General features: G+C 37.7%; 1 protein-coding gene across 1 annotated transcript; it reads left to right on the top strand.

Moving 5' to 3' along the window:
* Positions 1–1540: 1540 nt before the first annotated feature.
* LOC132311371 (polyadenylate-binding protein RBP47B'-like) lies at positions 1541–25617 on the top strand. Its single transcript, XM_059809271.1, has 6 exons — positions 1541–2659; positions 8862–9342; positions 12298–12383; positions 12457–12587; positions 17892–17988; positions 25245–25617. Exons 1-5 carry the CDS (start codon positions 2450–2452, stop codon positions 17923–17925), a joined length of 942 nt encoding a protein of 313 aa, XP_059665254.1. The 5' UTR covers positions 1541–2449; the 3' UTR covers positions 17926–17988; positions 25245–25617.
* Positions 25618–26167: the final 550 nt, after the last annotated feature.

The following is a 26167-nucleotide window of genomic DNA, read 5'->3' as shown; positions in this document are numbered from 1 at the left end:
GTGATTGGTTTTATTAGGTAAATTATATTTTTTTTTATTAAAAAACTTGTAATAAATAAAGAAATAGGTAATTTGTGTTAGAGTTTAATATAAACTCTTTTAAAAACTTTTTTTATATCAATTAATAAATATTTTTTTATTAAATTTGTTTAATTGATAAATTGGTAATTTGTGTTAGAGTTTTATACAAACTCTTTAAATATATATTTGTTGATAGAGTTTTATTGATAATAGAATAGGTAATTTGTAATAGAGTTTTATTAAAATTATTTTATTTTCTTTAAATATATACTTGTCTAATTAGTTTTAATTTTATTAAGATACTCATAATAAAAGCTAATTTGTGGTAGAGTTTTATAAAAATTATTTTATTTTATACATCAATTAATAAATATTTTTTTATATTAATAAATCTTGTCTAATTAGATTTTCTTTTATTAAAAATGGATAATAATAAATAGATAAATAGGTTAATTTAAATTTTATTATGTAGATTTTACTGTTTTATAGATTTTTTTTTTTTTTTTTTTTTTTTTTTTTTTTTTTGTTTTAGTAAAAACTCTTTTCATATCATTCAATAAATATTTTTCTTATATAAATAAATAATGAAACTCTTTACACATCTAATAATAATATAGATAAAAACTCTTTTTATATCAATTAATAAATATTTTTTTATATAAATAAATAAATACTGAAAACTCTTGACAGAACTTTTATAATTTACTCTGAAATTCAACTCAATTAATAAATATTTTTTATATAAATAAATAAATACTGAAATTACCCTGGAATTCTGGATTTCTAGATTTCTCAATTTCTGTACCCCTTCCTCCATGCCTCTATTTATAGGCTTCTTGAATGAATAGGATGATGACATGTATCCTTTTCTGATAATGACATAATCATAATTGGTCGGGCCAGTTATATTGTAATAATTATCTATAAAAAATAACTAAAAATAAGAGTTTTATATAGAATGTGATTGATTTTATTAGGTAATTTTTAGAGTTTTATAGAAACTATAATTATTCATAAAAAAAACTAAAAATAAGAGTTTTATATAGAATGTGATTGATTTTATTAGGTAATTTTTAAAGTTTTATAGAAACTATTTTTACAAAAACTATTTTTATATCAATTAATATATATATTTTTTATATAAATAAATAAATACTGAAACACATTTAATAATAGTATAGATATAGATATATAATTTTATATATACATAAATTACGAGTATTACACTGAGGTTATAATCTTTAAGTAGAATGAAATAAAAATACATGGTTCATGTAGCTAGATACTAGGAAAATATTTGGTTGTTTTATTTTTATAAATAATAATAAAAAAAATGAACAATATATCTTTTTATTTCAGTATTTGAGTTATTTTCTAAAAGAATGTGACATAATGCAAAAATTTACAAATACAATCAAATATGACTGTTCTGAGCAGGTAACAACATAGGCAGACTTTAATTTCAGTAATTGGATTCCATTCGGCGACTAAAATGAAAAAAATCAATAATGTATCGGGTTGTTTAAGTCCAAAACCACCTCCAGACTTTAATTTCAGTAATTGGATTCCATTCGGCGACTAAAATGAAAAAAAATCAATAATGTATTGGGGTTGTTTAAGTCCAAAACCACCTCAATGTTTTAAACTAAACTAAACTAAACTAAACTAAAAAAAAAAAAAAAAAAAAAAATTAAAATAAGCCTAGTAGAGATTGCCTAATCCTGAAAAAATCCAGACTTTAATTTCAGTAATTGGATTCCATTCGGCGACTAAAATGAAAAAAAATCAATAATGTATTGGGGTTGTTTAAGTCCAAAACCACCTCAATGTTTTAAACTAAACTAAACTAAAAAAAAAAATAAAAAAAAAAATAAAATAAAATAAGCCTAGTAGAGATTGCCTAATCCTGAAAAAATCCCGTTTCCAAGTCCTTCTATAACGGCGGGAATAAAAAAAGAAAAAGAAAAAGAAAAAACGTGTTTGCCTTTGGAGATGGTTATTAGTACTTATTATTACCCATTTGTAAGGATTATTTTATTTTATTTTATTTTAAAGACTTATTAACTACTACGTATTTGAATTGCGGTGGTTTGAACGGAGTATTGCAGCCCTATGACACACATTCCTTCGGGTTTAATTCGAAACCCTTCTCCTTCTGATCCGTGGGAGCTTTTTCTTCGCCCTTGAAAAGGACCTCGCAAGAAATTTCATAGATAGAAATGGTAAAGATTGTGGATCTCTTTTTTGTGAGGAACGAAGTGCTCTGGTCGCTCTAGCTGTTCCTTCTGTCTCAGGTGTGCCAAATAAGAAGAAAGGGGTGAAGCCCCCTCAGAGCTACAAGCCTACAAGAGAGGGAGAAAGCTGAGAACTGAGGCGCGAAGAAGAGAAAGAGAAACTGTGTAGCTAGAGAGAGAGAGAGAGAGAGAGAATGAGAGTGATGGATGCACAGGCACAGCAACACCAGCAATGGATGATGAGCGCGCAGGCTCAACGCCAGATACCAACGGCCATTACATCATCTTCACAACCGTACCATCACCCGACCTCGCTCGAAGAATTCCGTACCCTTAGGGTTGGCGATTTACAGTACTGGTGCGACGAAGCCTACCTCTATTACTGCTTGGGTCACACCGGCGAGGTCCCATTCGTTCTCTCTCTTCAGACTATATACATAGATAGATAGATACTTAGCTTCCTTGCTTTGTAGTTTACTCTGTACCCTTTGAGTCTAGCATGTTCATTTTGTCTCTAAATTTGAAAATATATACTGATTTTCAAATCACTTAGCTACGTTTCAGTAATTGGGTTCATCAATTGTTAGAATTGATGTAGTTTTACTTTTACATCGTGCCCTTGTTTCTCTGAATGGAAATATATACATTAAAGATGAGCATTTTTGGACTGGAAGAATGCAATACATACACGCATCATCTCTTAACCATTCAGTGCTTGCATATGCCTCATCCCATTTGTGATTGATACGTGTCTCTTTATGTATATGGATATAGGAATGAATTTTCTATTTATGTTAAAATTTTTCACTATTGGGCTTGGGATAAGAAGCACGGTCACTTATAGAAAGCAAGTGTTGACATCTCATGAATGCATATGCAATCTCAAATAAACTATTATTTTGGACACCTAATTGTCACATCTTAGATGCCGATAGCAAATGATCATAAAAAAAGTGTCATGACAATCTTGGAAATAAGATGAACTATCCTGAAGTGGCTGTCCTTTACCTTTTAAAAATTTTAGCATTGTGTACATGACCCCCACAAATCAAGTGTGCAATAAACACTTTCTAATATAGGGTAAAGAATGTAGTTATTGACAAAACATAGTAGGAGAGTAGCAATTACATATATAACATAGGGTAAATTATCACGACCTCTCTTGAAGCTTGTCACCTACATCCACAGATTAAACTTTCATAAATGTTACTCTAACACCCCTGTTAGAGTTAAAGCCCTAAAATTCCATAGCAGTTCATGCAAATTGAGAATTTTTTTATTTATTAGTATTTTTTTTTTATAAGTAAAGATATAATAGAAAGCGTTCAAACGGGAAATGCATCCCACAAAAAATAAACAAGGCCTAATAGGGCCCCTAAACTCTCAAAGAGTCTAAAAAATCAACTATCTCCTTTATAGATTTACAATTTCTCCCAAGAACCCAAAAGAAAAGTGAGCTAAGAATAGAAAACTTGCTCCCTCAAAAGATCTCCTATTACGTTCTAGACATAACCACCACAAAACACACATGCGCCCTCCAAAAAGCTTGGGCACCCGCTATACACCCTCTTCAAGCCTCAACCAGTCCTTGCAAGGAGTGAGGGATAACCCACAGCACCCCAAACAATCCCAACAATGAACTCCGGCAATCCTAAGCCACTGGGCAATGCAACAAAAAGTGACCAACAGTCTCCTCATTTCTCTTACACATGCGGAACCAATTACTACGACCTTTCTTCTCCTTCTCAGGAATCCAGCATCAGGATCCTCCACAATACGGCAGTCCACAAAAAAAAAAAAAAAAAAAAAAAAAATCTTTTAGGGGGGGGCTTGGAACACCAAACAGCCTTCCACGGGCCCTAGATCTTCAGAAGAGCATAAATCATTTTTGTTTTTAAGAAATAAAGTCTCCCTCTCTCACATACCCTTTTCTTTTGTACACGATCCGTACAATCGACTTTCTGATTTCTGAAACCTCAGCCATGACCGCCTACTTCTGCCACCACCATCAACCATCATCATTGTCTCATTCTTTACATCTTATCCTTTCTCGCTTTCTCTCTAAGAGAAGAGAAATATGGGAGAGGAGAGAGAATATTGAAAAAGTGAAAGGAGAGAACAAAAGGGATTGATGACAGTGCAACAGTTTTGATCATTGAGGCAGATCTTGACACAGTCATACACTATTTATGTCCATGGCGCAGAGATTCTAGCCCACTCACTTGGTGAAATAAATGGAATATTGCGCAAGGTCAGGCTCTCTCGCATTTCATTTTAGTGAAGGATATGCCTGGGTTGATTTCAAAGAACATAGAAGTTGCTGGTAGAGGCTTTCACTCTAATTAATATAATGATTGGAATTCTCTTTTTTGGTGTTCTGCTGGTGGAATTTTTGAGGTTGATATCAAAGAAAATGTCCAGTGCAATAAACAATGTTGTTTGTTGTTTTTGAACAATAAATAATGAAACAAGGAACAGTGCACTCGAGATTTCACTGAACCCTTGGTTTATCAGAAATGAAGAGAGCACTAAACAAAGAACCACTGTTTATGTTTGGTGCCTTTTGATCTTAATGAACAAAGCACTAAACAAGGGTTTTATCAGAATTTTCATGGGGAGGAGAACGCAAACTATGGAGGTGCATGGTTGCGATGACGGCGGAATTAGACAAGTGAATTGGGTAGGGACCGCGGGGTATCAGTGTATCACAAGGATAAATCTATTATTAGAAAGATTAGAGGGGTATCTCCGTAACTGTGTAATTTCATTCTAATTAAGGGTAATCTTGGCATTCAACGTAAATTTTCTTGCGACACTAATGGATATTTAATATTAGGGTTCAATTGTAGTTCTAGCCGAACCTCAAGGTAAGTTTACCATAACCTGTGTTACATGGACTCTTCAAAAGTAGTGAAGTACCGGCGTCGGCCACATATTTGCTTAGACATGGGTATGAGATATGTGTCTGACACTTTTGGTTGGACATTTACTTAAAAAGCATATCCCATTATTCAATTTTATTATATTATTACTTTAAAATGAGTTAAATACCTATATTGAACACTTTTTTACATAAAAACATTTAATCTAGAAAATAAAATAAAATAAAAAAATAAAATAAATATTTAGCCGTGTCCATGTGTCCTATTCGAAAATTTGACACATTCGACGCATGGAGACGTACCTGCACCCATACCCGACACAAGTACCCAAGTCCATGTAACATAGGCCATAGTTTTGGTGATGTTTAATCCGTGGGTGCGAAGACCAACATCAAAAGAGATCATGGTAACTCAACTTAAATCAATTCAACAAAGTTTTTTGTCAACTACATTACACTATATTATGCAATTCTTAGCATAGAAGTTCAAAAATTAATCAAATTTTTGTAATTGTCTTATATAATTGATATCCGCGATCAAGTTTTATTTATGTGTCCACACCATTTCTGTACTTTTTTAGGATTTTCTATATTGACTTATCTGTATGATATCGTGTTCGAGGATTTGATATATTGGTGCATCTGTGTCAATGTTTGTGCTACGACTTAAAGGTGCGTTAATTGATTGTTCAACCAATAAGTGTCTACCATTCAAGTTTTTCCACTAAGTACTATACATCTACATAGAACTGGTATTAGATTTGCAAATGCATCTATGGTTTCTTGAATCATCGTTGCATACATTTTGTATATGTACAAAAAGCATTGACTCCGTACATGTGCTTGACATCGGTAACAATATAAGGGTGGGGGTGTTTGGATTTAAATCTTTTTGGGTCATTCTATTTTGAATGCAAGCACAACATATTTTTCTAACTATTTGTCTTAGTTGGTGCGAGGACTAGTTTGCAATTGCAGATGCGAGGCCCGTATAGGGCATAGCGTACCAAATTTGGCGCTGCGGTTGTGAATTCTTTTAACCTTGCACATAGGGCCCAAAACATACTGATACACAAATTTCTACTACATAATCCAATAAATACGTGTTTTTAATTAATTTTAATGATTTTATGGATTTTTTAAAGATCATTTATTGACTATTGGCAATAAATGTTTAATAAATAATTTACTTTAACATGAAATAAATAAAAATTAATCACTTAAAACACATTAATATATTATACAACAACATAGTATCAAGTGAGAAGAGACTAATACAATACTAGGATTGACGTGGAAGAAAAAATATGAAAACTCGCCAATTAAGTCTTGTTCGGGTTGTGTTTGATTTAAGGTCTAAGCTAAATCTTATTGATTTTGATGTTTGAGGCTCAAATTCAAGGGTCTTTTTTTTTTTTTCTCTCTTAGTTTTAGAGAGAGAGAGAGAGAGAGAGAATGCTGGTAGAGTGAGAATAAAGGGTGAGAAAATGGTGTAAAATGAGTTGGGTCTTCATTTTTTATCATCACAGCCGATTCCCTGTGTTAGTGAGCCTCCACTGCCCGAGGCACCCTGAGTTGCCCCAAGTCACCCCGATATGCGCTGGTTCCTTTCCAAGTCATCCCATGTCACGAGCGTCTGGACTCTCCCTCCTCTATCGGCCCGACTCAGTCTCGTTGGAGGCAAATTCCGTTGCAACTCGGCCGAGTTGGAGAACCATGTTGTTAGTTTCTCATTTATTAGAAAACCAAAGCAACGTGATCCATTAAATCCATTTTTTTTCTTCTACTTCTCTGAATATCTATGTAACTCCGTGGAGGATTTTCCATTTTTGTTGATGATGTGGAATTGTTTATAACACAATTAATACTATGCTGTTTGGGCATGACTTGGTCAGGTTGGGTGTGTGCTCAGGCTTTGGCTTGGACCTGGAAAAGTCTTAACATGTTATGTAACCTGACCTGGCTGATGTAGTTTTGATGAGCGTGACCTTGGCAAGGATTGGCTTACCTCAATTTTAAGGCCAAAAAAGAAGTAAATAATAATAATTACAAAAAATTACAGAGAACTGCAGCTTTGAAATATCAGGGATAATAGATATGGAGGGAAAAAAAACAAAAAAACCCATGTGTAATAGAAACAAAGTCATTCTAGCTACATGGAACAAAAAATATCAACATTTAATTCCTTGCAAGATATGCTATATAGAGAAAAGACCTTAAGCACTTGGTCTTAACTTTAGTGATATTTGTTCACCCAAGTGCGAGAGGTAGGACATGAGGATGTGTGTATTCCTCGTAGGAAAATAAAAGCAACCTAACTTGCTTATTTAGTTCTTCTTTCACAAAAGCTAGATCTCTTCTTTTGATGACTATCACTCAAACTACTTTCAATAATGGAGGTCTTTTAAAGGTGTTTAAGTCCTTGGTTAAAGAGGAGTTGGGCGTAGTTTTGATGGCTTAGGTAGGGGGCTTAGAATGAGAACAAGTTTGGATTTTCGTGGATTATGACCTTTAGATTTTATTTATTTATTTATTTATTTTTTGATAAGTAGATTTTATTTATTTAATGTCTCTAAAGTGGTAGACATGGAAGAACAGGAGCCGACTGGAAAATTATAACGTGGATGAATACTGACCATTCACAGAAATATTCCTGATGAGTTAAAGCTAAAAGTACAATCTTTTCTAGTTCACAAGCTGGGGTGAGCCAAGCCCGAGCATGTTATGGCTTGGCTTGTTTTATGGCCCTGAAGTTGAGCTCGCACTTGGCTTATTTTTGAAGGGTCTACCCGACGTTTTGTGAATTGCACAAAGTGGTTGCTCTCGAGACTCAAACTCGCGTTCTTGCACTTGACAGCCGAACATTTTACCAGTGCACCAAGCAATGGTCCTGCACGGCAACTTTTTTTTTTTTTCCCTTCAAAATTTAAATTTGCAGTCATATGTTTAGTTTGAAAGAAACATAGTTACACTGGAAGGGGCTGATGATTCTATTATCTTTTTCTAAGTTCGAAGAAAAATCACTTATCGAAAAAAAAAAAAAAATCTAAGAAAAATCAAACACAGATATATTATTCTCAATGGATACAAGATATAGCATATCACTTAGACTAGACCTTAAAAATAGATTATTTGCTTCTATGAATTAATGAATTTCTATCATGAAAAATTTATTCTCACCAGTATAAGAGAAGAAATTTCAATAAATGGAAAAACTAGCTTGCTGTAAAAATTTATGGAGTGTAGATCTTTTTTTTTGGCCCTAAATCTTTATGGCTAATCAATTGGCTTCTATTATTTCAACTCAAATACATATTCTCTTTCAACTGTTTAGGGCCTTAAATCATGGCATGCATCCAAAGATTCTAGTGGAACTGGAATTAGTAGCACTTAATTACTGGAATTAGTGGTGCTTCCTCCCATTCCAAAGTAGAGGGTCGAGGATTCAAGAAAAAAGATGTTGGTTGAAACATAGTGATTGATTTGCCATATTCTAAACATTGAAATATTAGGAGAAAAAGCTTACTACTATGCCAACCCTTTTATGGTGGCACACATCACTGCTTGTGACCTGAATGGAAACAAGTTTTGTTTTGTTTTTCTTCTTCTTCTTCTTGGGAATGGGAACAGGTTCAGAAGAAGGAGAGATGTTCATGTTTCAGCATTTTAGCTAATTAGTTAATGTAATATTGCACAAATTAAATGGGCTACCTAACTCTATGCAGATGGTTTCAAATAAAATAATACGTAACGAGATCACTGGCCAGCCAGAAGGTTATGGGTTTGTGGAGTTTGCTTCACATGCAGCAGCTGAAAGGATTCTGCAGTCATACAATGGGACACAAATGCCTGGGACTGAACAAAATTTTAGGTTAAATTGGGCATCTTTTGGGATTGGAGAGAGACGTCCTGTTGCTGGGACTGAGCATTCTATTTTTGTTGGGGACTTGGCATCTGATGTCACGGATTACTTGTTGCAAGAGACCTTTTGGACTCATTATCCATCTGTTAAAGGTGCCAAGGTTGTAACTGATCCATATACTTGGCGCTCAAGGGGATTTGGTTTTGTTTACTTTGCTGATGAGATGGAAAGAAACCGTGCCGTGACTGAAATGAATGGTGTCTATTGTCCGACGAGGCCAATGCGTATTATTGCAATACCGAAGAAGACTACTGATTTTCAACAGCAATATGCAGCAGCTAGAGGTAACATCGACTTTTTTTTTTCCTAGCTAAAGGTAACTTCTACTTATGGTTATTAAAGTAAACTATGTCAACTACCAAGAAAAGAAAAAGAAACAAGGTAATCCCATCTTGCAGATTGGTCATTCAGTTCCTTGTGAAAATAGATTGCTTTACATGAGGTTGTGGAGGATCTGTTAGAACATATATTGTTGTAATCTATTATGTGATTTTGTCTACTTGAAAGGATGTTTCATCATTCCTTTTCTTAGTTTGTTCATTCACTTTCTAGTAAAGCTCTGTTTTCATTCAATATTTATAAACCATATCTTATAATACGTGTCATGTATAGCTGGCAGTTTGATCGTGTTATGGGTCTGTTTTGTGGGTTTTAAAATTCCTAAACTGTTTGGGAAGTAAAACTGCTTATATTTTTTCAGTCCTTAAGCATTCATAGGAGTCCAATTAGGGTTTCTCTAATTAGTTTTCTTTCAGACTGGGACGGTTCGAGTTTTCTTCCTCTTTGCCACCATAACACAGTTGAGAGACCTAACTTCCAAGTTAGATGACCAAGGTAAACTTCCATTTCTTTCTCTTCCTCTTTCTCCTTCTTTCCCTTCCTAAAACAGTAGTTGGACTGTGGTGGCATTCACTTCCTGCTGATTAGATGTACAAACACGGATGAAATTTGAGCTGGTTGTTGTGATAACCTTAACTTAAGAGGTGCTAATCATCAAAAGAATGGTCTATTATATGAAATTCACCCAAAATAAATGCAATTGTGATCCTCTCCTTCACCCACAACCTCTTCAACAGTTATGACCTCTACCGGGATCTCTGCTGCACTAAGAGTACCACTTTGACCTCTAAATCCGCAGCAAAAGACCATTACTACCTCTAAAACTGCTAGTAGTACCACAAAAAGAACCCTGTTGACCAGTCGAACTATCAAAGCAGAATTTTTTTGACTCATAGTCAGGAACTAAGGAAATTGAAGGGCCATATTAAACAGTGGGAAGCTCCATAAGCATTGCTGACAAAGGATATTCCCAACACCAACTAATATCTGTTCTTAAATGCCTTGATGATGGAATTTAGTCCCTAAAGAAACTTTGACACTTAAAATCCTCTCACTGCTGCTTCAAAGCATCAATATCACTTCTAAGGGGATGATCGATACTGATTCAAACCAGCTAACATTCTCTTAAAGGAACTTTAGCAGTCACAAGGCGCTTAGTATTTTGCCACTATGATCCATATCCTTTGCCCTCTTTCTTGAAATGGATCTTCAATATAATTTTGAGTTTGGAGGCAATTCTATTCAATTCTTCCCCCCACCCTCTCTTTCTTCGTTGTCTTTTTTTGATTAAATTTTGATTACTATTATAAGTTTTTAATTGATATGTCGTCTGAACTAAGATGCAACTTCATAGTACTTAAAAAATAAAATAGAAAATAGCCCACTTATATATATATTGTGATGTTGTGCCCTGAATTTTGTTTCGGCCAATGCGACCTGGGAAATGCAAATTTTTTTTTTGGACTCGTTTTCTCTTATTGGTCTTGGACCCTATTTAGTACTCTCTTATACTTTGGTATATAAGGGCGTTCAGGGTTTGGAGTGGGATTATGAGAGAACATTGAAAACCACAGGAAAGAGAGAGAGAAAGAGCGCTAGGGTTTGGGGGCTGAAACTTATAATCTCCAATTTTTCACATAGTAAAATCTTTCGCCGGATTTTCATTGTGCACGTAGGCTTTGCCGAACCACGTAAATCTTTGTGTTCTTTGTGTGGTGTGTTTATTTTTCGTAGAGTTTGTTGTAACATATATATATATATATATATATATATATTTTTTTTTTTTATTTTTTTTATTTTTTTTATTTTGTGACTCCGTATAACTCCCTTAGAGCATCTCCAATGCAAAATGCTATTTCTCCATGGTAAAGTTATATTTTAAGAGGAGCTATAGTGCCAAAATGTTATATTTTAGCAATTATGTTCCAATGGTGCATTTCATCCAAATGCTACTATATTTTAGCAATTCTGTTCCAATTGTGCTGACACTCTGACCATTACTTTTCTTATTTTAATCAATGCATTATTCTTACCTTTTCATGTGACTTTCCCGCCCATACCTGCACAAAAATCCAAAAAAAGGCTTAGCATTTGAAGTTCTCAACTTGTAGTAACCTGCTATATATGAGAAAAGTTTTGAGAATCTCATATATTGAGAGGGTGTATAGCCCACAATTAGAGTGTATCAGAAAACAAAATCTCCTATATTTTGAGTTTGAGAGGACGTTTGAGAGAGCATTGGAGACGCTCTAATCCTTTCACAAACTTGAAAATGATCTCTTATTCCCCTATTAGATACCTTTTAGTTGGAACCAACTCTTGGATAATTTGGTTTTAAATTTTTGTGAGCTCTAAGAGAACAGAATTATCCTATTAAGCATATAAAAATGTAAGAGCACAAGAGGATTTAACATTGAAGTTCATAATGAAGCGGATAAAGGAGATACTGAGAACAATCTGGATTTTTTTTATGGAACTTAAAGGCAATAAAAGAAATTCAAATATGGTTATCAAAAAAAAAAAAAAATTTATGTTGAAACTTTATGGCAATAAAAGAAATTTAAATATGATTACAAGTAAGAAACCAACAAATGATATCTTGATGGTTTATTGAAACTATTTATATTTTGTCGATAATCTTGAGGGTATAATGATATGATGGTAAATAACCTTTTGCGTCAACAGCGAAGTTGATAATTTTAGAACATCAGTACAAATAACTTCTGATTTGTCTTTATATGGGGCTTTGAGGATGCATTAACAGGCTTGACAGACATTAAGTCCTGGAATGAGGGAAGGACCTGGCATCCATATGCATAATTCTCATGCTTTAGTTGATACTTTAGTAACTTCTATATGTCTAGGTTCGGCCTGAACTAACCTTGTGGTATCCTCGGCAGCCTTATATCCAGCTACAGCTTATGCTCCAGCTCCAGCTCCACCAGTGCAGACAATCCCAGTAGACAATGCTATGAATAACACTACAGTAAGTCCAGCACTCTCGTGTATTTTGAGCTTTATGTCTTATTTCTTTTTCTAACTACCTTTCTCCATTGCAGGTTTATATTGGGAATCTAGATCCTAACCTCACAGAAGAGGAACTGAGGTCAATCTTTTTGCAATTTGGAGAAATTATCTATGTCAAGATCCCTACAACTAATGGATGTGGTTTTGTGCAGTTTGCAACCAGGTTTGTTTGGCTTGTAGAATTCTTGTCCAGTTAGAAATAATAAGAGTTTATTGATTTGCCAATGATTTAGTTTTGTAAAATTCTTGTTTCGTTAGGGTTTGTGAGGATTAGTTCTTAGTGTTGGCAAATGTCACAACAAAAGCCAGAGTCTGTAACTTTTGTTTTTATTTTTTAGAGTTAGATCAATTAGTTAGTTAGTGGTTGTAAATATGTCCAATGGCAGAATTAAAATTTGAAGATACACCAAAGAGTATAAAGGAAAAATCTCCTCTTGAATAATTAGTTCACCAATTAGGGTTTGTAATCATGCTTTCTTATCGTAACTCATTTAGGGCAAAATGCATGCATACATATTCTGATTTATTAAAAAAATAAAAGATTTTTGAATTAGGCCTTGCAGATGGGTGGATTCAGGCAGGTTTGGGTGGGTAAAAAATGGTTGAGTCTATATTGACCCGCATTAAGTGACTTGGGTGTAGACGGGTTGACTAAACGTGATTGACCTGCAATCAACCTGAAACTTTAAACCGGATCGGATATATGGGTCAACCCAAGCTTGCATGACACAGATCCATCTCTCTCTCTCTCCATTATTTTATATAATTAGGAAATTTGAAATAGAAGAGCTCTCTTTTTTCTAATTCATCATGCCATCATAACAAATCTCAAAAGACCCTTTAAATTCAAGTCGAATTAGATCCGAGCAAATATTATGTGTCATAAAGAAGAAATGTACTATGATAGGAAGAACCAGTATCGAAAACCCTTTGTCTCTTACACGCCCCTCACTCTTGTCTATATCAATTGTCCTCACCGTGGACTTAGATATTTTTCCAAGAAATTCAATCCACAATATGAAAGACCTACATTCTAAGTTTGAGAGAGAAAGGAAGCGAATGAGAGAAAATGACTGCAGGAAGATTAGAGTAGGGTTTGTTGGCAAGTATATATCTGGGGGCCACATTAAACCTACCTAAACCCGCTAATTATTCTTGTTTGCACTAATGGAAAACTAGTAACCCACGTCTTTCGTTTACGTGTGTTTGATTTATTTGTCTTTTCTCACTATAACTGATTCATATTTTTACGTTCTAAATATAATTGTTGCAATATAAAAATCAGTTATTGTTAATTAAAATTGGAGAAGATCTATTCATCCCTCCCTAAATCTACTTAGGGCCTTGCACCAACTCTATATCAGAGCCTAGGGTTTCGATTCTTTATTTCTCAGGGTTCAAACTATTGAGATTTAGGTCAGAATAAAGTTTCTTGTTGGACGGATGTATTTGAGCTTTCACATATACCACTTACATCTAAATGGCTATTCTTAGTAAAACTAATCACATTTTTTGAAGAGACTTTAATTTTTTGATTACCGTATTGCTTTACAAGCCATCCTCCAAGCTATCTACTACTCTATCTGATTCGGGTTGGAGGAAAGCAATGGAAGATGAAATGGATGCCTTACATAGTAATGGAATATGGGATCTTGTTCCATTGCCTCCTGGTCCCAAGCCTGTTGGTTGTAAGTGGGTATATACTATCAAATATCTCCCTGATGGTTTTATTGAGCGGTTAAAAGCTCGACTTGTTGCTAAGGGTTATACGCAAATATATGGAGTTGATTATGATGAGACATTCTCCCCTGTTGCCAAGATTTCTTCAATTCGGGTTTTATTTTCTCTTGCTGTTAATCTTAATTGGCTATTATTTCAGTTGGATGTCAAAAATGCCTTTCTACATGGTGACTTAGCTGAACAGGTCTATATGGACCAACCACCTAGGTTTTTTGCTCAGGGGGAGTATCGTTATAGTGTTTGTCGCCTAAAGAAGGATCAACATGGATTGAAACAATCCTCAAGGGCTTGGTTTGGAAAAATTTCTGAGGCAGCATTAGAATTTGGTCTTGGCAGATGCCAAACAGATCATTCAGTATTTCACCAACATACTGGAGCAGGTTTCATCCTTCTTGTAGTGTATGTGGATGATATTGTTATCACATGTGATGACTCTAAAGGCATTGCTAGGTTGAAGTTGTTTATGCTGAATCGGTTTCACACTAAAGGCTTGGCTAAACTTAGATATTTCTTGGGCATTGAAGTTGCTAGATCTAAGGAAGGTATAAGTTTGTCTCAAAGGAAATATGTGCTGGATTTTTTAGAAGAAACGGGTTTGTTAGGTGGTTGTCTGGTTGATGTTCTTATGGATCCAAATACAACACTCTTCCCTGTTGAGGGATGACCCTGGAAGATATCGACAACTGGTTGGCAAATTGGTTTATCTCACCATTACTCGGCTTGATATTTCATATGCAGTTAGTGTCGTAAGACAGTTTATGGGAGCTCCTAAAGTGCCACATTGGAATGTTGTTCTTCGAATTATTCAATATCTCAAGTGAGCTCCAGGCCTTGGATTGTTGTATAGATCAAATGGACATATCAGGGTGGAAGGTTTTATATATGCTGATTGGGCTAGTTCTCCCTCAGATAGGAGATCTACTATGGGATATTACACTTTTCTAGGAGGTAATCTTGTTACATGGAGAAGTAAGAAGCAGACGGTGGTAGCTCGGTCTAGTGTTGAAGTTGAGTATAGGGCAATGGCTCATACCTGTAGTGAATTGACTTGGTTGCAACAATTTATTGAGGAACTTGGTTTGATGGTCAAAACTCCTATTTCGTTATTATGTGATAATCAAACAACTATTCACATTGCATCTAATCTTGTGTTTCATGAGAGGACTAAGCATATCGAAGTCGACTGTCACTTTATTCGAGATAGAATATTGAGTGGAAACATCTCTGCTCCGTTTGTGAAGTTTGAAGATCAATTTGCTGATATGTTCACTAAGGCTCTGAGTCATAATCGGCTGAAGGTTATCTTTTCCAAGCTGAGATTATATGATTTATACTCATCAGCTTGAGCGGGAGTGTTAAAATGTATATGGGTTATTTTATATTTTTAGTGAGGGCATATTAGTCATTTTGTTATAATAACAATTATCATATATATACAAGGGAGAGTAGATCGTAGATTGATCTCTCTCAAAATTTCCTAACACGGTATTCTATATTTCTTTTACTTTGAACCCTAACTTCAACATGGATATTAATTTGTAACAACTTTTTGAACTACCGTTAGTCCTTGTTCAAAATTTAGTAGTTAGTATATTATGCGCCTCAGAGTGGCCTTCTTTGGCTGGACTGCTATTTGGGGTAAGATTTTGATCCTGGATAATTTGAGAAACAGAAGACATATTACAATCAATTGGTGTTATTTGTGTAAGAGGAGTGGAAAGTCTATAGATCACCTTCTTTTACATTGCCCTGTAGCTCACGACTGTTGGAGCCTTATCTTCGGCCTTTTCAGTGTCCATTAGGTTATGCGTCAGTCCTCGAGGGGTTTGATTGATGCTTGGCGAGGCTGTATTGTGGGAGCCCACGCCCGTGAGTGTTGGAGGGTGGTTCCCCTTTGTGCTTGGGGGTGCTTATGGAAGTTGCGGAATAAAAGATCTTTTGAAGGGGAGGAATTTTCCTAGGGCTTTGAAGTTTCATATTATTAGATCTCTTTTTAGTTGGGTTTTGGGGAGTAATTGTATATCCATCGATGAGTTTATTGATTTTTTGGGTTCGGTGGTTCCTTAGGATCTTGTCTCTGGCTTCGAACTTTGTATAGCTCTTGCGACGTGTTCCCGTTTGAATGTTTTCTAATATATTTTACTTATCATATATATATATATATTATATATATATATATCTTTTACTTGAAAAATCCTAGAAAGAAAAACCACAGCACTTAGTCCAGGCTGATCAAAATCAATTATGAGAGGTTACAGACTAAGTTACCAGACTTTAACCCAAGAATCACGTAGTTCCTCCCAGCTTAGACTCGCGCAAGATTTCTCCAGATCCCCTAGCCACTAATTTATCGACTGACTCACTTTTCACAGAGTCTGCTCCTCCATGGACTTCTCTAATGACTAGTGACGTTCAATCAACTTGTCCTTTGAACCACTCGGTTGATGTTCTGATGGATAATTTCAATTTTGTTTCTTGCTTTGATTCTCTCGTATCACATATAGTATGGTAATGTATGAAGAGCCCTAGATTGATTCTCAAAGTTCTCTCTAAAAATATATTTAAATTCTCTCATAACATGTTAAGAATTGAAAGCTCCACTGAGAGATATCCTAGACTGACTATGATATGCAAACACACCCTTTTTTTTTTTTTTTTTATTTTTTATATGTGCAAGAGAAGTTCTGTATTTAAAACCAAGTAGTTGGTTCAAGAAGTGGAAAGTGGCAGGTCATGGGCTGTAAATTGAGCCAGGTAGCTTGGTTTGGTTTGAGTTCAACTTGGAGCAGATGTGCTCAGGATCAAATCAGTTACATGAGCATGGTAAAGCTGTAAGTAAAATAATAAAATTAAAAGTCCTTGGCTATATATGTAGAACAGTCCCTTTTGTCCTATCTATAATAAGATTTTTCACTAGCTGTGACTATTGTGGCTAATAAGAATCTAAACATGACACGTGTTGAGCTCACAAGAAAATAATTCAGAGAAGAACGAAATGCTCCTATCAAATTTTATGTTTTAGTGTACCTCACTGGACTTATTCTACTCATTATATGGATCACAAATCATGTAAGCTGTACAATATCATGTCTTGATGTGGCAGCTCCAACTCTTTCAATGAAGTAGTAGCCATTGTGGAATAATGTCACCCTGCCCTCCTCTTTCCTTTTAAATCGATAACACCCTGCACCATTTATGCAACAACTTAAACATGATATGCATTGATCTGATGACCTGCCCCCCATTCTTGATTGTTTTGCTGAAAAGTGATCCAAACTTGAATTTAGATGGGTTGATTTTTAGTATGCTTGAGCGGTGCTAAAAAATATAGTTACTTGGCTCATTTACACCCCTTGGCAAGTCGGGAATATTTTTTCTATGTGATTGAGAAGACTATACCTTGCTCAATATATCGTGAAATAATTATTAAAAACTGTGAAGAGATTAACGATTATTACCGAGTTACTAAATCAATATCTTGGTTTGATATTCTACAAAATCATAGTATTTCCTTTGATAAATTGATAAAACAAGATCCACTATTCTCTATCCAAATATATAGTTGAGATTTTAATTTCTAAGGGTATTTGAAATTGAATAATGAGTTGGTATTCTAGTCTTTTTTTTTTCCCACATGATTTCTTATTTATTTTGTTTTGTTTCTAAAGTAGCTTCCATTTACTTCTCTTTTCTGTCTTATTATTTTGCTTTATATTTGTCTTTACAGGGCATCTGCTGAAGAAGCAATCCAGAGGATGTAGGGAACCGTGATTGGTCAACTAAGGGTTCGTCTTTCTTGGGGCTGGATCCCAACGGCTATACAGGTGAATTTTTGTAGTAGACTGCTGAATTTTAAAGCATTTTTCTTTCGGTATATTGCATTGAACTACTTCATAGCCACGAAGGCTGTAGAAAGTAAAAATCAGAAATTTGACATGAAATGGTGTTTAATTTAGCTATCAATATCTTATTTACTAGGAAGACATGCATTATGAGATTGCAATTCATTTACTAAGAGCACAACTAAGGTCTCGGTGCTTTTCAGAAATGAAACATATTTACAAATTCATGAACCGCAATTGTCACCTACTTTTATTTGACAACCTACTGGGTATAATTATAATTGAAAGATCGCCTTTGGTTATCCTTTCAAATTTTCAATATAATAATCATTTTGCCGCGATTTTGCATGTTTTGAATTTATTAGAAGGGTTGTTTCTTGAAGTATTAGTGTGGGATGGTCAAGAAGAGATTATCTTCGATCGTATTTGGTGGGAAAGTTTGATAAGGATGTGGGTGATAGGGCTTAAATTGCTGCTTGGGCATCAAGAGTTTGGAACGTCTCCTCTGGTGTGGGGGTTTCGTCGTTGCCGGATTCTCTGTTTCTCTTTCGTATTCCTTCTCCGACAGAGGCTTTTCGTGTGCTAAAAGTGGGTCGACGTGACTGGGGAAAGGCAACTCTGACTGTGGATGCTTGGAGTTTTAGGGCGGGGTGCTCAGAGGTCCTGAAAGAGAAGGGGCTGAAGAAAGTTTCGATTTACGGTCTCCCTCTTCACCTTTGGAGCCATGCTCTGTTCGTGATGATCGGAGATTTATGTGGTGGTTTTATTTGGGTCGACGCTGATGAAACTGTTGATGCTGAGAGAGTCTGTATCACAGTGGCAGACGGCAAGGTCTGTCCTCCGTTTGTGTTTATTCATGATGATCGGCTTTGCTTTAAGGTGGCTATTTGGGAGGAGAAGCCTCCGGAGCTTGTTCCGATGACAGATAGTTTGGAAGGGGGTGATAGTTCTCATCTGCTTAAGGAGAAGGTATGGTTGCGGTGGGAATCGTCAGGGGAGAAGGGGATGGTTGAGTTTAGAAAATGGAAAGAATGGAGGGATGCGTTGTGGATCCGGAATATGAAGTGTTTTAGACGGCTGTTCACTCAGAAACGGCGGGAAGGTCCTTCTTTCACGATGGATCGTTGTCGGCAAGTTGGGTTCCGGTCGAATCAGTGGGATGGAGGTTTCACCGGGAGCAGCCGTCAGTCTTTTTGTAGAGTTGGGATCAGAGAAGGCATCGTGGTGAGATTCATGTGCAGTATACGCGCGAGCGGGGGAGGAACTTTATCCATACACGTGGTTGGCATCCAGGACATGGCCGTTATAAGACAAATCCAGCTGTTCCCACGTTCTTTTCAAATTCTGCTCCAAATTCAGTTTCATTCGCTTGGGCTAGGAAGGGTCCAAAGCCTTCTGGTGATGATGGGCTTGGTCTTGGGCCGTGGAGTAGGGCTTCGGTTGTTAAAAGGACTGAAGGGACTAAGGAGGTTTCTAAATTTTCTGGTGGGCCGAGTGAGGGGACTAAGGTTTGTGGGCTGGATGGAGGTCTTATTTCTCAGCCACTTAATGATGTTTCTGTTGGCGAGATTTTTGGGTCGACGAATGGGCTGGACTCAGTCCCTTCTTGCTCTGGGGTTGCGTTGAGCAACAGATTTGGGTCGTTAGCTTTGTCTTCCTCAGTGGACGGAAGATGCTCTCAACCATGTGGTTCTCTCAGCGCGAGCGTCAGAGAGGATCGGCGAGGTAAGTCTGCGCATTACCATCATCTGTCTAAGAAGAAAGTCTTCCTTCCTGCGCTTCGTAAGAGGTGGACTCGAAAGGACAAGCAGAAATGGGTGCTGTCTTCGCAACCGGGTTCTGATTCGGGTAAGTCCACAGCTTTTTCTGGATCTTCTTTTCTCCATACTTTCTCTTCTTCCCCTTCTCCTTCTGTTAGGGGATTGAGTAGCTCGTTGGGGTTGGAGAAGGGTGGGGTGGCCACTGTGTCCAATTCCTTGGTTCTGGTTGGTAAAAGTGACTCGGTGTTTGAGTCAGATGTTGGTCATGACGGCGGATCTCGAATGGGCTTAGCCTCGCTCATTTTTCAAAGTTTTTTGGTGAGGGTGTTACGGTTTGCGTGGGACGGAATGTTAGGGTGAAGATTAATGGTGCTTCTGCTACTGTTTTGTTGAAGGAGCTTCGGGATCTTTTGGCATCCAAATCTGTCCAGTTTGAGGAGGAACTTGATTCACTGATGACTGATTGCTCCCTTTCCTCTTCTGTCCTTGATGATTGGGAGGGTAATGCTGGCTCTGCACATGATGGGGATTTGGGTTTAGTTCAATGGAATAACATTGAGCAAGCAGTGAACTTGGCTGTCCCTTTGGCTGTTGTTCGTCCGGAGGAGGATTGGATGAGAGGTTCTTCTGTTTCTGAAGAGGTGAATGATGTGGAGGAGGAGTGGGTGAGGGAGAATGGGATGGAAGTGGGCTCTCTGTTGGGAGTTTCTTTAGAGGGCAGGGAGGATGAGGAGATGCAGTTGTTCTAGGGAGTTCTCAATTCTCAACTCAGGGAGAGGGTGGGAGGCAAGGACAGAAGTCAGGAAGGGGTGGGTGATTCGGTGTTGCATAATCCTACTAGTTTTATCACTTACGAAAGGAGGAACAGGGGATCCAGGGAGAGTGATGGTGGTAGGAGGGGTGGTTTCTCTAATTCTGTTGTTTCCCCATGAAGCTACAAATTCTTTTATGGAATATCTGGGGTCTTAATGACTCGGTCAGAAGAAATGTGGTGAAGTCGGTCATTCGTAAAGGGGGAGGTCATGTGGTGTGTTTGCAAGAAACCAAACACGCTTCGACGTCGGATAGGTTGGTGCGTAGTCTTTGGGGTGGAAGATTTGTGGAGTGGGTTGTTTTGGATGCTGTTGGCTCTTCGGGTGGCATTTTGATCATGTGGGATAACAGATGGGTGTCTAAGGTGGATTCTCATGTTGGGAGGTTCTCTGTCTCCTGTGTGTTTTCTTTGGTAGATGATGGTTTTCCTTGGGTCCTTTCTGGTGTTTACGAGCCTACAGAGGATAGTATGCGTCATTTGCTTTAGGAGGAATTGGGGGAGGTTCGAAGGAGATGGTTGCTTCCCTGGTGTGTTGGAAAGGATTTCAATATTGTTTGATCTCCTTTTTAGAGATCGACGGGGGGTAGATGGACTTCTGATATGGAGGTTTTCTCGGATTTCATTGATCAGTTTAGATTGATTGATCTGCCTCTGGAGGGTGGGCCTTTTACCTGGTCTAGTGGACGCTTTCCCCCTACTCTCTCTCGGCTTGACAGGTTCCTTGTGTTCGGGGAGTGGGAGGAGATGTTTTCTGATGCTATGCAAGATACTTTGGCCCGTCCTATCTCTGACCATGTCCCGTTGATGCTGGATTGTGGCGGGTTGCGAAGTAGACGCTCTCCATTTCGTTTTGAGAATATGTGGCTTCGGGATGAGGGTTTTCTGGAAAGGGTCCGATCTTGGTGGGCGGGTTTGGGGTGATTGGCACCCCAAGTCATTTGCTGGCAGATCATTTGCGTCGTTTGAATGGAAGTATTAAGATTTGGAACAAAGAAGTCTTTGGGAATCTTGTGTGGAGGAAAAATCGGGTTCTGGTTGAGATCGGTTATATTGATAGGATGGAGGGTCAAGGGGATTTAGCTGATGCTTTGAAAGTTCAGAGGGCGGAGTGTAAGGTGGAGTTTGCTGAGATTGCGATCATGGAGGAGATCTCGTGGAGACAAAAGTTTAGAGCTTTGTGGCTCAAGGAGGGGGATAGTAACACGAAATTTTTTCACAGATTGGCCAATGCTCATAAAGGGGTAACCATATTAGGACGATTCAGGTGGAAGGGGAGCTTCTATGCAAGGAGAAGGATATTTGCAAGGGCATTTTAGAGTTCTACGAGAAGTTGTTCACTGAGACTGTTGAGTGGAGACCTTTGCTTGAGGGGCTTTAGTTTGCCTTTATTTCTAGTGAGGAATGCTCGGGTCTTGAGGAGCCTTTCTCTGAAGAGGAAGTTCTTTCTGCTTTGAAGAGTTGTAACAGGGATAAAGCCCTAGGTCCCGACGGTTTTACCATGAGATTTCTTTTGGAGTGCTGGGAGGTGGTTAGAGGGGAGGTGATGGGTTCATTTCATGCTTTCCATGCTCAGGGTTCTTTTGAGAAGAGTTTGAATGCCGCTTTCATTTCTCTCATTCCAAAGAAAGGAGGGGCGATGGATATTAGGGATTTTCGCCCTATTGGCCTGGTGGGGTGTTTCTACAAGTTGATTGCCAATGTTCTTGCTTCTAGGTTGCGAAAAGTCCTGGATGGTGTCATTTCTGATTCTCAGAATGCTTTTGTGGGAGGTCGTCAGATTTTGGACTCAGTTCTTATTACCAGTGAATGTATGGACTCCCGATTACGCAGTAGGGTCCCGGGAGTTTTGTGTAAGCTTGACCTGGAGAAGGCTTACGACCATGTGAATTGGAACTTCCTTCTTTACCTGATGGAGATGATGGGGTTTGGTGATCGGTGGAGGAGATGGATTCATTTTTGTATTTCCAGTGCTCGCTTCTTGATTCTTGTGAATGGTGCTCCTACTGGTTTTTTCTCTAGCTCGAGGGGTTTAAGACAAGGGGATCCACTTTCCCCTTTCTTATTCCTGTTTGTGATGGAGGCCTTCAGTAGGTTGATGAGTAAGGCTATTGAGTTAGGGTTTCTGAGAGGCTTTCAAATGGGCAGGGATGCTGCTCCTCAGTTGGAGGTCTCCCATTTAATGTTTGCCGATGACACTTTGGTTCTTAGTGATGCGAATGTGTCCCAGCTTAGATATTTGAGGTGTGTCCTGATTTGGTTCCAAGTTGTTTCTGGCCTTAAGGTGAATGTGGGCAAAAGCATTTTGGTGCCAGTGGGAGAGGTCCCTGAGATTGGGTTTTTGGCTGATATTCTTGGTTGTCGTACTGGTTTCTTTCCCATCTCTTACTTAGGGATGCCTTTGGGGGCCTCGTCTAGATGTGTTGGGGTTTGGGACCCTATGGTGGATAGGTTTGAGAAGAGGTTGGCGGGTTGGAAGAAGCAGTATCTCTCCAAGGGAGGTAGGGTCACTCTGATTAAGAGCGCCCTTTCTTGCCTTCTTACTTATTTTATCTCTCTGTTTCAGATTCCCTCTTCAGTTGTGGAGAGGATTGAGAGATTGCAGCGTAATTTTCTATAGGGGGGGGGGGAGGAGAGGTGAAGAGTTTAAGTTCCATCTGGTTTGTTGGGAACAGATGTGCAGGCCAATTCGTTACGGAGGTTTGGGTCTTAGAAGACTGGTGCCTTTTAATAAGGCTCTCCTTGGGAAATGGTTGTGGAGATTTGGTGTGGAGAGGCATTGGCTTTGGAGGAGGGTCGTTGCTTGTCATTTTGGGGAGTCTAGAGGAGGGTGGTATTCTTTGGAGGTGCGTGGCCCTCGAGGTGTGGGGTTTTGGAAAGTCATTCGGAAGGGTTGGGATGTGTTTTCCAAACACGTTCGTTTTCGAATCAGGGATGGCACAAGGATCAGCTTTTGGGAGGATGTTTGGTGTGGGGATTCTCCTCTCGCCACCTCTTTTCCTCATCTTTTCAGGATTACTATGGATAGGTAGGCCATAGTGGTTAACTGCTATCATTTTGACAGTGGGTCACTGGTTTGGGATGTTCGATTCAGGCAGTTGTTTCAGGATTGGGAGATTAAGGAGGGCATTCGTTTTCTGGAGTTGTTGTATCGCCAGAGGATTGTGGATGGGATTTCTGATTATTGGTCCTGGGCTGCCACCTCTCATGGGCGCTTGGAGGTTAGATCCTTTTTCAGATGCCTCACGGATGATCATAGAGCTCGTTTCCCTTGGAAGGCTGTTTGGCGCTCTAAGGCTCCTCTCAAGGTGGGTTTTTTTGCTTGGACCTCTGTTCTGGGACGGATTTTAACCCAGGATAATTTGAGAATGAGAAATCAAGGGGTGGTCAATCGCTGCTATATGTGTCTTCGGGATGAGGAATCTGTGGATCACCTTCTCTTCCATTGCAACATGGTTAGAGACTGCTGGAATTTGATGTTTGGCTTGTTTGGAATTCTTTGGGTTATGCCTGGATCCGTTAGAGGGTTGATTGAGGCTTGGAGAGGTTGCCATGTGGGGGCTCACATTCTGGATGCTTGGAGGGCTACGCCTCTTTGTGTGTGGTGGTGTATTTGGCTCGAGAGGAATAGAAGATATTTTAATAGGAAGGAATTGTCAATTTCTACTCTTAAATTCTCTATCATTTCCACCCTTTTTTATTGGGTTTCTGGAAGAAATCATAGATCTTTAGACGAAATTGTCGATTTTTTGGCTTCTTTGAAGGCCTAAAGGTCCTTTGTGGCCTTGTGTATATTTTCAGGGCTTCGTTCCCCTTTTGAGCGCTTTTATAAAATTTTTCTTACTTATCAAAAAAAAAAAAAAAAAAAAAGAAGAGTTGTGTACCCCTTTGTTTTTAGTATCTTCTTAGTTGTAGAACAACTACAATTGAATAAATCATATGCTACTTGTGAAATTGCAAGAGTAGAGAGAGAGAGAGATGATGAAGTGAGAGATGGAGGTGCAGTACTTTTCTCATTCATACTCTCCAACCCTAAACATAAAAGGGTAAATATACAATACAAGAAAGGCCTATTTGCATAATGGCCACAAGCCCTATATCTAAATACAATCTGACCCCAACATAAATATATATTTACATATAAATATTCTAACACTCCCCCTTAAGTAGGGGTGCACAAAAGAACCGAAACCGTAGGACCGGAACCGGAACCGGAACCGTATGAACCGGAACCGTTTTTCACGGTTCTGGTTCCGGTTCCGAATTTAGGAACTGTGAACACACGGTTCCGGTTCCGGTTCCAGCCCGTGGGAACTGGTAAGAACCGGAACCGTATATATATATATATATATGTATTATATATTTAATTTTATACTAAAAAAAAAGTAAAGATAAACTGGGCCGTGACTAAAAAACCTATTTTTGTTTAGTTTTTTTGCCCTAAATCTCTCACTCTCTCAGTCCTCGTTTACTCTCAATGTCTCATCTAAAGTTCTAATAGATCTGAAGTCTGATCTCTCACAGCAGTGGCGCCGGCTACCCAGATCTCATCACGCTCCTTCACGGTTGCAAGTAGTTGATTTCTAAGTAGGTTTGTGTGTGTGTATATATATATATATTCAGTTTTTTTTTTTTTTTTTTAATAAATTTCTCTCTCATCTTTGTAGCTCTCTCTCGTATTGGCATGATTATATACTGCGTTCAGGTAGAGAAGAGAATTCTTCAGTCGATCGCCGGAACTTTCGTTGGTAACGAGTATTCTGTTTGCTTTTCCTTTTCCTTTTCTTTTTTCTCCATTAGACAAGCCTTTATTTGAGACTTTTTCCATTCTTCTTCATCTCTCTTTTTTTTTTAAATTTATTTTTTCTCTGTTATGGTGATTTTAGTGCTTATAAAACCAAGTGAGATTCAGTACAACAATTGCTTGATTTATGCAAAAGTTTCATTACAGTTTTCATTGTTGTTGCAGCTTGGTAAAAATTGTTTTTGAAGTACAAGCTTATAATAAAAAAAACCAAATAGTTAACGGTTCTCATGGAACCGAACCGGAACCTACGGTTCAGTTCCGATTCGGTTTTATACTATACGGTTCCAGTTCCAGTTCCGGTTTCGGTTCTGGTTTCAAGGAACCGTCATGAACAGTTCCGGTTCCAACCGGAACCGTGAGAACCGGAACCGGGTGCACCCCTACCCTTAAGCTGGAGAATATATATCATATAATCCCAGCTTGGAACAAATCGCTTTTAACCGATTATGACCAAGAGCCTTAGTAAACATATCAGCTAATTGATCTTCAGACTGCACAAATGGGGTAGAAATGTTCCCGCTTAATATTTTATCTCAAGTGAAGTGCCAATCAACTTCAATATGCTTCGTTCTTTTATGAAATACCGGATTAAATGCAATGTGAACAACTGCTTGGTTATCACAGAACAATGGAATAGGAGTCTTGACTATTAACCCAAGTTCCTCAAGAAAGTGTTGTATCCACGTTAACTCACTAGAGGTATGGGCCATTGCCCTGTACTCTGCTTCAGTGCTAGATCGTGCTACCACTGTTTGCTTTTTACTTTTCCATGTAACAAGATTT

This window comes from Cornus florida, unplaced genomic scaffold (genome assembly GCF_030987335.1).
Source record: "Cornus florida cultivar Cherokee Brave unplaced genomic scaffold, ASM3098733v1 CherokeeBrave_3.0.0_Hap2_Chr06, whole genome shotgun sequence".
Lineage (NCBI taxonomy): Eukaryota > Viridiplantae > Streptophyta > Magnoliopsida > Cornales > Cornaceae > Cornus > Cornus florida.
Note: the sequence above shows the minus strand (reverse complement) of the source record. Positions and strands in the feature narration are given on the sequence as shown.